We start from the raw sequence: 11,220 nt of genomic DNA, 5'->3' as shown, positions 1-11,220 counted from the left end.
TACTTCCCTGATGTTTCTTTTAGAGGAACTTTGAGTAGGGGCGGAGGGGGGGGCATTTGTTGGGGCAATGCATAAAGCATGAAGGAAGGAAGACTTTAATTAAACCTTTTCTCCATTTACATTGACCCAGGTTATCTGTCCCCAAAAGTGAACAATGTGGACAAACGTGAATTTACGGCTGGTTATGAAAGCCCTTCGTAAAAGGTACAAGCTACCGCGATCACAGGACCATAATTGGTTTGTTAACATTTTTCGTTGTAGCTCTGATTTTTGCCCTATAAAGTATAAAACGCATTTTGAATATAAATACAGATTTTAATCATGTCTATATACACGTCATGGCCACTTAAATCTCCGTCATGTCAACGTCTCTTAATGACATGCTAGATTGTCTTGAATTAAAATCATGAAAGTTGTGTATTTATATTTTGGAACTTGAAAACATCAAAACAGGCTTAATGTGAATTCTTTACTTGGAAGAAGGGTACGCTACACACTTAGTTACACACAAGCTTGAACAAATGGGCAATAAATTAACAATGTTCAAAGTGCTTCATTTTATGTACAATATAATACCACCGTTGGAAAAAAAATAAACTTGCGGACTGCCTTCCTGATAACCGTGATGACACTATATGTTATGTTCTAATGAAGCGGGCAGACACAAAAAACCTGTGTTGTCATATCCAGTGAGGAACAAAAGTGTAACATTACAAGGGTAGATGATAGAAATCAGAGCCATTATACAATAACAGCCATCCAGTCATCGGCGCCAGTCTAACCACTAACCACTAAAAGCAGCCGCAAACATATCAAACGTAAGCTACGGTCGATGAATACTGGATGCCTGGACCCCTGATTTTCTGTTCTTTGTCCAGGAAAGCCAGCTGCAGCTAACAGTCGAAAATCTATAACTTACACACCTGCTTCCAGCGCCTATTTAAGTGAATTAAGACGCCTTTTCTTTGTTTTTAGGGAAATGCACAAAGACAGACATGACTAGCACTACGCTAACATTTCACTGGAGTCTAAATACTCCACTGTAACTATAATTCCCAAAAACCTGCACGCATTGTCTACATCTCTGTCTTGGATGTGGCTTATTGAATCCATGCTGGCAGTTATAGCCCTGGATTGGCGGGCACTGGATCCTAGGGGAGTAGTGTTTAGGCTTCACTGGCGTTCGGGACGGCCGGTCATTCTTTCACTGCCTCTTCTCAAGCCGGAGACTTTTCCGGCGGCCGGCGCCATCGGTGCTTCCCGCGGCCGTCTTCTTCACGCAGAAGTACTTGGTGACAGTCTTGCGGCACTGCTCGCACCTCACGGCGCAACACCAGTGGAACTTGCAGTTGCAGCTGGACACAGTCTCGGCCTTGCGCTCCTCCACGGCCAGGCTGCACTCGCCGCACAGCCGCCGGCAGCTGCGCCTCTCCCACCGGCGCAGGTTCTTGCCCTTGCGGAGGCACTCACGACCCTCGGTGCCCGGCAAGCCCAGCGTCTTGTTCTCCAGGCAGTAATCGGGCGAGTCCTCCAGGTGCACCAGCTCCTTGCGCGAGATGGCGCTGAAGGTGTCGGCGATGGCACCGCGGCTAGCGGCGCTGTTGCCAGCCCCCTTCAGCAGGTCCACCTTCAGGGCCCGGTGGTACTTCTCCTTCAGGTAGTTCCCCACCTCCCTGAATTCGGGTAGCTGCAGCCAGCAGGTTTGGGTGGTACAGCTCCCGGAAACGCCATGACACTTACATGTCCGCTTCATGGTGCCCTTCACGGCCTGTGATGACATGGACAGACGCCCAAAATATCAGTGGCCTGCTAAAGATGAAGATTTAGGACCAGCTGTTCAATGGTCAGGATGTCTGCTGCAGACAAACCAACGAAGCCCAATGCTGCAGCCACCCCATAGCCTGACCCCTAAGCCATCATAAATCTGACTGTAGTCATGCACTGCAAGATTTTTGCACTGGAGCTCCATACCCAATATTTATCATTTCTTTCAAAAACGTCCCCCCTTGGATCATTGAAGTCAATCTTAATTGTATTACTTCAGAACTTCAGACGTTTCTTAATTCCCCCTTTCTGGCTAATACAAGCCTAACTGATGGCAACCGTTAATCCAACCACAGCCAATTTAGTCAAGAGATAATAAAAGGTATGAAAATCAGCCCAGAGCCCCAGAATAATAACCAGTATTTTCAATTAACCGTGATTTTTTTTTTAATAATTGTATTAATATCCATAATATTATTTAGCGAAAGAAGAAGTGAACGGGCGCAGAGTTGCAGTGAAAATAAACGTTCCTCTTTCTTTATACCCTTAACACCGTTCGACTCCAAACCAAAACACAGCTGTCATCTGAATGAAAAGGGGCGATTTTTTTTTTTTTAAATTTTCCACCGATACTTTGCAGCAAAGTTACTCCGACTCGAACACTAGGAGCTCCCTGAGGAGAAAACGCGGCCGTGTGTGTTAAGCACAGCCATTGTCGGTGTGTGTTCTGCTATGAGAAGGTCTTTTGACTAGTGAAACAAGCCTTTAGGTTTTTTTTTTTTTTTTTTTTTTAAGTTTCAATAATGTTCCAGGTGCTATTGGAGTCTGACAAAACCTGTGGAAAGAGGCTGGACACTTCAATGATATTGTAGTGATTACCCCTGGGCTTCTCCAGGCCAACAAAGACCAGCACAAATATAAGATCCTCGTTGCAAGAATAAAAAACTAAACACTTATTTAAAACCCAAATAATACAGGACCTTTGCAATGTACGCCTCCCAGGGTCTTCTAATTAAGGCTTCCACCACTGGTCCCAAGAATCTCGAGTCAAGGCCTTATCATAAAAGACATTCAAAACTAGAAAATAGAGCCTTCTGGTACAGCGCACACACTGTTATAGGGGTGAGTGGCACCTTGCCTATAAGGCCTTGAATAGGACTCTTGGGTGGTAAGCTGTGTTTCTTTTTAGGAAAAAAAAATGATGAAAAGGCACTTTACATTCAGGGTCCAGTTGGTGGCCTCGTAGGGATATATAATCTTAGGCCCCACCTTAAACCATGAGAGTTCTTACAGACAACCACTTGGCCCCGTTCGGAAAATAAACTCTTTAGCTCCCCGGCTGTTCTGAAGGGGTCGCCATGACCTTTGTCTACGGACCAGGGAGTTCAGACGACACGCAGCGGAGAAGCTGTCCCACCCCGGGCCCCCGCTCCCCCAGCACTCCGCGCTCGAGGTTCCTAGACCCCAGGGGGAGGAGCCTACCTTGCGTCCCGCCTCGTTGTTGTGCAGGTTCATGGCTGCCCGTGCGTCCTGACCCGTCTCCAAGGCGTCCACAAACTGCTTGGAGATGGTCTCCCCGAAGCCCACATTGTCACTGCAGCCTCCCCAGAGCCACCCTTGACCACCTGCACCCAGGAGAACATTCAGAAGGAAATGTTTCCGCCAACACAACCAAGGTCGACTCCCATTCCATCCACACTAGTGGCCAAAATTGTGGAAACACCGAGCTTTTCTGGCATTACGCTTTAAAATTACTACACATTTAAACACTGGAACTCGTGGCCATAATTAGCAGGAGAACATTTTAAAATGAGTTTGAGGAAGCACTTCTTTACACAGCGTGTAGTTAGAGTATGGAATAGTCTTCCTGTTAATGTAGCGCAAGCTAAAACCCTGGGTTCCTTTAAATCAGAGCTAGATAAGATTTTAACACTCTGAGCTATTAGTTAAGTTCTCCGCAAACGAGCCTGATGAGCCAAATGGCCTCCTCTCGTTTGTAAATTTCTTATGTTCTTATGTTCTTACACGAATATTGGCAGTAATGTTTTTAAACAGTCAAACGATGCTACAAGTATCATACATTGGACAATTAAATAAGTTACTGGATCAACAGTTGAATAAAGTTCTGCAATCTCTAAAAACTGGATGTTTTTCCACAGTTTTGGCCACAACTGTACTTTGATTTTATCCAACGCAGCTCCAGCTACATTTACGATAGATTCTTAAAAACTGAAGACTTGAGCCCCTTTTGCAGTTACAGAAATATAATTGGATTTAAAAAAGTTTTGGTACAATGATCTTCCATCAGCTGAATGCGAATTTACCCCAGTTTTCATCTAAATGCTCAGGTATTAATCATAATTTTCAGCAATTTTCAGATATAATTATTCTGTGGTCCAATTACCTTTCATCATTTCTCTGAAAAAGCCAGAGACATCACTAAAAAAATCAGTAGATCGGTGTGTCTTTTTTGACACACTTGTAAGGAAAAAACAGTTCTGATCCTTTGACGCTGTTCACAGCTTTCCTACTATACCAACCTTGTCCATTTTCTTGGCAAACCCTCCCTGTGGATCGTAAAAGTCTCTACTCACAGTATGACCATCCGATGGGCCGATGTTCCCCAATCCGGTCCTCGGGGACCCACAGAACGTCCACGTGTTTTTCTCCCTCCCAGCTCTCTGCCACAAAGTTCACATTTTTGCTTCCTGCCGGCTCCCCGGAAGGGAGCAAAAATGTGGACCGTCCGCAGATCCCCCAAGAACCGGATTGGGAAACACTGGCTTATGCTGCTCACCCAGCTGTCCGTTTCTGGTGTCGTCGCAGCCGCAGTTATCGAAGTCGCCCAGGCTGCAGCTCCTGGTCAGCGTGTACATGACCCCGGCGGAGCTGATGGCGTGCACGAATGCCGTCTCTCTGTTTGCTGTAGGCGAAGCCTCAGTTAGGGCTGTGTGCCACCTCTCCCCTTTGGGACACAGCTAAAATCCGGCAGCGACAACCAAACCCTCACTCCACTCCTCGGCAATTCCTTAACATTGAGGAACCAGAGGTGGGTAGTTCAGGTCCAGAGGGTAAAAGTCCAGACCAGGATTTTGTTTCAACTAACCAATTAGGTATAAAGAGTCACAATCACAGAGTACATAACTGGTTGGATGAAACAAAATCCCGATCTGGACTTTTACTCTCTGAACCTAAACTACCAAACTCTGCAAGGGCCCCATTGAAGAACCAACTGAGCAAGTCTTTTTGTGGAATTCCATGTTTTCGGTTATAATAATAGACTAAAAACATCTGAGTTAAAATCCTCATTAGGAGCACATTATTTCATTGTGGACATATAACATTAAACATCAGCTGCTGTGCTTCATTTTTTAGCTCTTCACATGCAAAAGTCTTCATTTTTAATCCATGCATTTAAGGTACTCCCTATACAGGCACTGTCACCCTAAACACTGACTTACAAAGCAAGCAGAAATCTTTTTGAGCTGCAGCAACTGTGTTACCGTGACTCTGCCTTGCGACAGATGTCCATAATGACAGTGACCAGTGTGACATCTACCACCGCCAAGGTCACAAAAGGGTAGCACATCAACAATGGACATCGACAAAGCAGTACCAATAGTACTGACATTGATTACAACTGCTTGTCATTAAAAAAGTGCCCCACTGCATGTAGATATTGGGGGCCAAGCCACCCTACACAGGCACAGTGACACCTAGTGGCTGTGGAGTGGGCGTGGGGCCGGAGGCTTGTACCACTGCGGAGGCCACTGTGCGTGGACAGCTGCAGGGCTCTCTCTGGACAGTTCCAGCGATCCCAGGCAAACTGATACTTGCACTCTTCGATGCCACTTTGAGCCCCTGTGGCCACACTGCTGGAGTAGATTAAGTAGGCCTGCAATTCAAAAAGGGGACAACAAAGTCAGCCCCCCCATCACCACCACCATGACAGTCCAACAAAGGATGGAGATTAGGTTAAAGCCCGTCACATTCCTGTATGGAAGACTCTACAGGTCGAACACCATCGTGACATTCATGACATGAACGGCTAGGATTCTAGGTTCACATGTACATTTCCTGCAGCCTGTTTACCGCATGATATCTTGATCATTTAGTTCTTCTTTTGGCAGAAAATGTGACTTTCATTTAAAAGAAATAACTCACCTAAAATGCTAAATGCTTAATAACACGAAGTACTTCCTATTTTACGTCATCCGAATTATTCAGGTTTAGTTTGCAAATTTTCCTCCAATTTCCATACCCGGTAGTCCTATGCCGGGTCGCGCGGGCTGCGCAACCGATACCGGAAGCTACAGGCGCGAGGCAGAGAATAACTGCAGTGTGTAACTCAGGAACGTATGCCTTCTAATCATTTTCATATTGCCAACAATATAGCATATCTTCCGAATATAATTTCTAAATGTGCACTGTTCAAACATTTCTTTCAGAATGTATACTTGAACGGTAGTTAGAAATTTCAGTCTATTTCCCACCAATAATTTGCAGCACGCGCTGGGGAAAAGTTTCATTTAGACGTGAATGCGGGGGTTATTCTGATTGTTTCAAGGTTACACGTTTGTTTTTCTCAAGTGTCTTTAACGTGCCTGAGGCGCCACACACCTAGTTGCATGCTGATGATGACCCACCCACCCACCGTAACCTATTTTCCATTCGGCGCCTGTTCTTCATATCTTTTTACTGAAGATGCACATATAGGTTCCCGACCATAAGAAGACATTATTTTGAAAATATATTAATTCGGAGTAAAATTATGCCGAAATGGGGAACTCGTCTGACACTCGCTAGCTGTCAAGTTCAGACATGGTAAGAAATGGCATGGAAAGGTCGTGTTACTAACCTCAAGCATGGAAGAAGAATTTTTGAAAAAGTTTACCTTTGGGCCAGTCATCAGGAAGTTATTCACCGACCTAGCAGACAAAGTAGAAGATCAGCTTGCAGAAACAAGGTCTTGTTCGGTTTTGTAAAATAACTTGACAAAACATTTACAGAATGTGTCTGAAGCTACTGGACAACCTGGTCAAGTTATATTGAACTGTAATATAATATTTAAAATGTATCAAACAAATACAGATTTTGAGCTTGACTAAGAGATTGATTAATGCAACTATTTGCCGGATACTTTCAAAACATTGCTCATTTGTATGATGTTGCATTAAATTTAAACAAAAAATCGTGACATTGTTCAGGATATTAATGTTTTTCTAAACTGAGAGCAATTTGTCCTTTATTTACAATATCAATACACGCACAAAACAAAAGCCGCCTCGTTGTTATGACAATGTTATTGTCATCATATAAAAATATGCTGTCATTAAGCCTACCATTTGTATACGGAAATTGTTGCTGAGATTTAAGACAGTCTTGCATCACTTATATCGCGGTTTCTTTCGTGTAGTAAAATAGTATTATAGGCTACAGTAAGAAAACGGATTTAGGCAATACTTGAGCTACAAAATGTTTGCAATTATATACGCCGGTGTTATTGTTGCATCAGTAATATTACATGTGCCCGCAATTCATTTCTGCATTGATTTCCTCTTAGATGAAGCGTTTTCTGTGACTGATACTGTACAGAGGCCACAAAAGTGGATTATGTTTCAATAAAATCAAAAAAGAATAAACATTTGTAAGTGGCACTATGCATTTTATAACTATATCTGGATTTTTATGACAATTTATTAGGGGTATATGGAAAAAAAAATGCTGAAAATTTTCTTTCTGGAAAAAATCTTCTCGGTGTGTTGAATCCCAACTTTGATACCATTTTAAATACATTAATGCCCCTGGAACACTATATAGAAGAGGAAAATAGAGTATTACTAAACACATATATTAACTGCAAAGGTTAACGGTCCCATTTTACCAGGTGTCCCATTTTCACAGTACTCACCTCATGTCTTAATGCTAAAGCGTTTCCCTGTATTTCAGATAAACAATTTTGCAGATTTTCCTATGGTTTTGTTCTGTTAGATTGGGATGCAACAAGGTCCACAACTTGGTTTTATTACGAATTATCTGTATGAAGTTCCTAATTGGAGTGAAATATCGAACAAGATTTAAAACCAATGCATCAGTACGACATCCTCGAATTATGAACCCCTAGAAAGAAATTATTTCTGTATAAACATAAAACACAGCATTTGAAGGTAGGAAAACTCTCAAAACTTATTTTCTGTCAGTACGTGTAGCGCTGGTGACGGACGGCTAAAACCCATCCAAACGATGCACCACTTCATTCATTCTTTGAAGTCGCTGTTTTTTTATATATATATATATTAACGAGTGCCTCTTAAAAGCCATTGGTTCAGATTTGCCATTTATTGGAAATTACAATGCGAAGAACCCTCAGATCTTACCAGCTGCAGCAAGACTTCATGTGAGCCATCAGAATGAAAATGTAATAGCAGACATCCAAATACATGAGCATCCTGAAGGAGCGGTGTCGGTGTCTTTATGCCGTAACGCGGACAGTCTGCCTGCCGGATAAATACCTACACGCAGAGCCCAGGAGGTTGGGGGTCTCATGTGGGGGCCGAGGGGGTCTGAAATGGAGCTCCTCTCATCCCAACAAGAGATTATCTGCTTAACTAAAGATTTTCCCCTTCTAACTCGTCCAGCCAATCAGAACTATTGTAGCCATGAAAGATTTAAATGATCAAAAGGACACCCTGGGTTTCTTGAAATCAAAACACAAGGGAAGAGCTCTCTGCATGCCAACTCCTGAAACAAATTAATTTGAAGACATTGAATCACTGGTTTCCACAAGACTTGCTCCAAGCCTTCATTTACACACCAAACTGAATCCGTTTCATATAGTCATTTTATAATTATCCTATATAAGGCCAACGAAAATTGCACTTTAATCATGGACGTAATTATGTGAATATTCATTTAAAGTGCCGCACTTTAGTTTTTAAGCGCCGGTTTTTACCAGCCGAAATTATTTGCATGGCATATTTAAATATAGGGCTATCATTCTGTGCTGTTCTGGGGAAGCTTGTTCGTGCATCGCAATCGTCATGTTTGTAGCGTATATATTTTGTGAAGACATTACCCTGAAAAAACAAGCCCAAGCCAAATCCGTTAACATTTCGTATAGATGCGATGCCACTCGTTATCCTAAATTTGATCATTTTAAGTAACAATAACCTCCTTTTAATCCTTTTTTTTAAATAAAAAAAACATCAATTGTCCATGTTAAATAAATTGCTCTTTTTGTCTTGTTTTTTTTTGAGTGAGATTTACAGATAATTGATCCATATTTAAAATATGTTGAGTAAATGAAACGCATTTTAAAAAATCGTGAACTGCAGTGACTTCTCGGTAATTTTTATTTCCATTCATTATTTTGCATTTATTCAGCATCATTTTCATTTTCATGCATTTTCATTCAGCATCAGCATTTATAATAATATAAACATGGACGGAATTTGATTAAACGCACAATTCGACCCGACATTATGACGAATTACTTATAACCTTTTCGTAACCTAACATCGTTTTTATTATGGCGATAAACTTTATCCATTTGTGGATCCAGCCATTTTGATTAAACTATTATATGGTACTATTTAGCTTGCATTTTTCTTACTGCATGTGTCATTGGTTCTTCATGCAAAACAGAGCAACATAATTTAATGCGCTATTAGAAAAAAAGTTGCAGTTGAAAAAAGCTGCTAAAATATATTTCAACTGTATACATTTTGATAAAATTTCTAAGCAAATAATTTCTATGATTGTACGACAGGTGAATTTAGACATTCTCTGATTTTCAAATACACTATACGGGAAAGAATATGTGGGCGATCGTTAATAAATAATCGTTAATAATTGTAGAGTAATTCAGCTATTAAATATAACTTTCAGGTCAGTGATTCCTGCAGCCTACTATAGAACAAAATACTATGGAAAAATAATTAGCGTGTGTAAAAATTCATCCGACTGCAGAAAAATATGTGAAATGGGATAAGTAGGAGGTGTGTTTAAATCGCGTGTTTGCTTCACAGAATCTGTCATTAATGTGTGTAATTATGTTAAACTGAAATTGAAAAACAATTGTCAAATTATTTACTACTGATGCTGCAAGCTGTCTGGGTCATTTTTATTAGTCATTTTTAGAAAAACTAATTTTGTGGTCAACTTTTTAGATGATATTTCTTTATATATGGATTTGGTTATTACCAAACTTTCCAGTCAAAGATCTAAAATCTGTGAGAATATAATATATGCCTAATAATTTCGTGTCGTCTTATTTTTTTAAAAATGAGTGCTGTATTTCATTTGTCGCTACTTCCTAAACTCGTTCCTAAATGATCATTCTTAAATGATTTTAAGGATTAGTTAGATTCAATCCATGTTTAGGCTTCAGGTCGTATTTAATGGAAATTGATGTTTCTGACCCGTCGCCTGTAACTGTTCCAAAATGACTGAACTCAAATATTTGTAAATGCGATCAATATTGCCATTAAATCAAACAAAACATGAGGGCCTCGTATGGAAAAGAATAAATGATACAATTTCAAAAGAAAAAAAAAAGAAAAAACAGCACGCTAAGAAGTTTACATATTTTATCAATGATTTCAAAATAAGGTCCCAGTCGAGTCTTTGCGATTAGGATCTTGTAGTGCGGTAAACTTTATTTATGAATGTATCGATTATATAAAAGAACGTGAATATATACCGCCACCCATCCTCTCCCGTTTTTATAACGACTGACACACACAACGTCCAGACATTGACAGCGTCTATCCCAGCCACAACGGCATTTCCACATGTTGTCCAGTAGATGGCGATAGAATCCGTGTTAAGAATTCTCAACGTGAAGCGCAAATGTGTGCAATTTGTAGAGGGACTTTTTAAATGTCAGAATTTCATTAAAAAAAAAAGAAAACCATCGTTAACAGAAATAATATGGATACACGTGCATATATATATCATATATCATTATATATATATATATATATATATATATATATATTATTGTTGATATTTAATACCGTAGATGTTTGAATGTATCAGTCAATATGAAATTTATTACATTTACGCCAATTCTTCGTTTTGCGTGTCGCCTATCGGGGGAAGGTACTATCTTTCTGTTAGCAATAGGCATCTACAGTGTTGAATATTTTCTTTTGTTAGGTTAGATTAAACGCTTATTTAGGCAATTATAGAATCTTTTTTAATGCTGTAATATACTGTACAGTAACAGTATGGGTCTCGTAATGCAGGGCATGTAAGTTTCTGGAAGGATGTTGTGAAATTTCTAATAAAATTTCTCCGTATTTCACGCCACATACTTTGCCCGGCTGAAATCACACAGCACGTTTCGGGAAACCCCTCGCCCGATTGGTCGTAAGTGAATCAGACAAGCACCAGCCTCGCTGCTGATTGGCTCTTGTGGATCAGACGTTGTAAGTCGCTGCAGCTGTTGAACTT

At 40.8% G+C, this 11,220-nt stretch overlaps 1 protein-coding gene across 2 annotated transcripts; it reads right to left on the bottom strand.

The window, feature by feature from the left end:
* Positions 1-1,160: 1,160 nt before the first annotated feature.
* On the bottom strand, positions 1,161-9,441 carry wnt8b (wingless-type MMTV integration site family, member 8b). Of its 2 annotated transcripts, none has more exons than XM_048987766.1 (6): positions 9,423-9,441; positions 6,659-6,693; positions 5,521-5,659; positions 4,562-4,687; positions 3,247-3,389; positions 1,161-1,768 (listed from the first exon to the last, which is right to left on the bottom strand). In XM_048987766.1, the coding sequence occupies exons 2-6, from the start codon at positions 6,671-6,673 to the stop codon at positions 1,205-1,207; spliced, it is 987 nt and encodes a 328-aa protein (XP_048843723.1). In that variant the 5' UTR covers positions 6,674-6,693; positions 9,423-9,441; the 3' UTR covers positions 1,161-1,204. The 2 variants fall into 2 exon arrangements, with proteins under 2 accessions (XP_048843723.1, XP_048843722.1); XM_048987765.1 differs by lacking the exon at positions 9,423-9,441 and adding an exon at positions 8,142-8,212 and having other exon boundaries at positions 6,659-6,692.
* Between the last annotated feature and the right edge of the window lie 1,779 nt (positions 9,442-11,220).

The sequence above is a fragment of the Brienomyrus brachyistius genome, chromosome 20 (assembly GCF_023856365.1).
Source record: "Brienomyrus brachyistius isolate T26 chromosome 20, BBRACH_0.4, whole genome shotgun sequence".
Taxonomy (NCBI): domain Eukaryota; kingdom Metazoa; phylum Chordata; class Actinopteri; order Osteoglossiformes; family Mormyridae; genus Brienomyrus; species Brienomyrus brachyistius.
The sequence above is the reverse complement of the archived record's forward strand: the minus strand, read 5'-3'. Positions and strand labels throughout refer to the sequence as shown.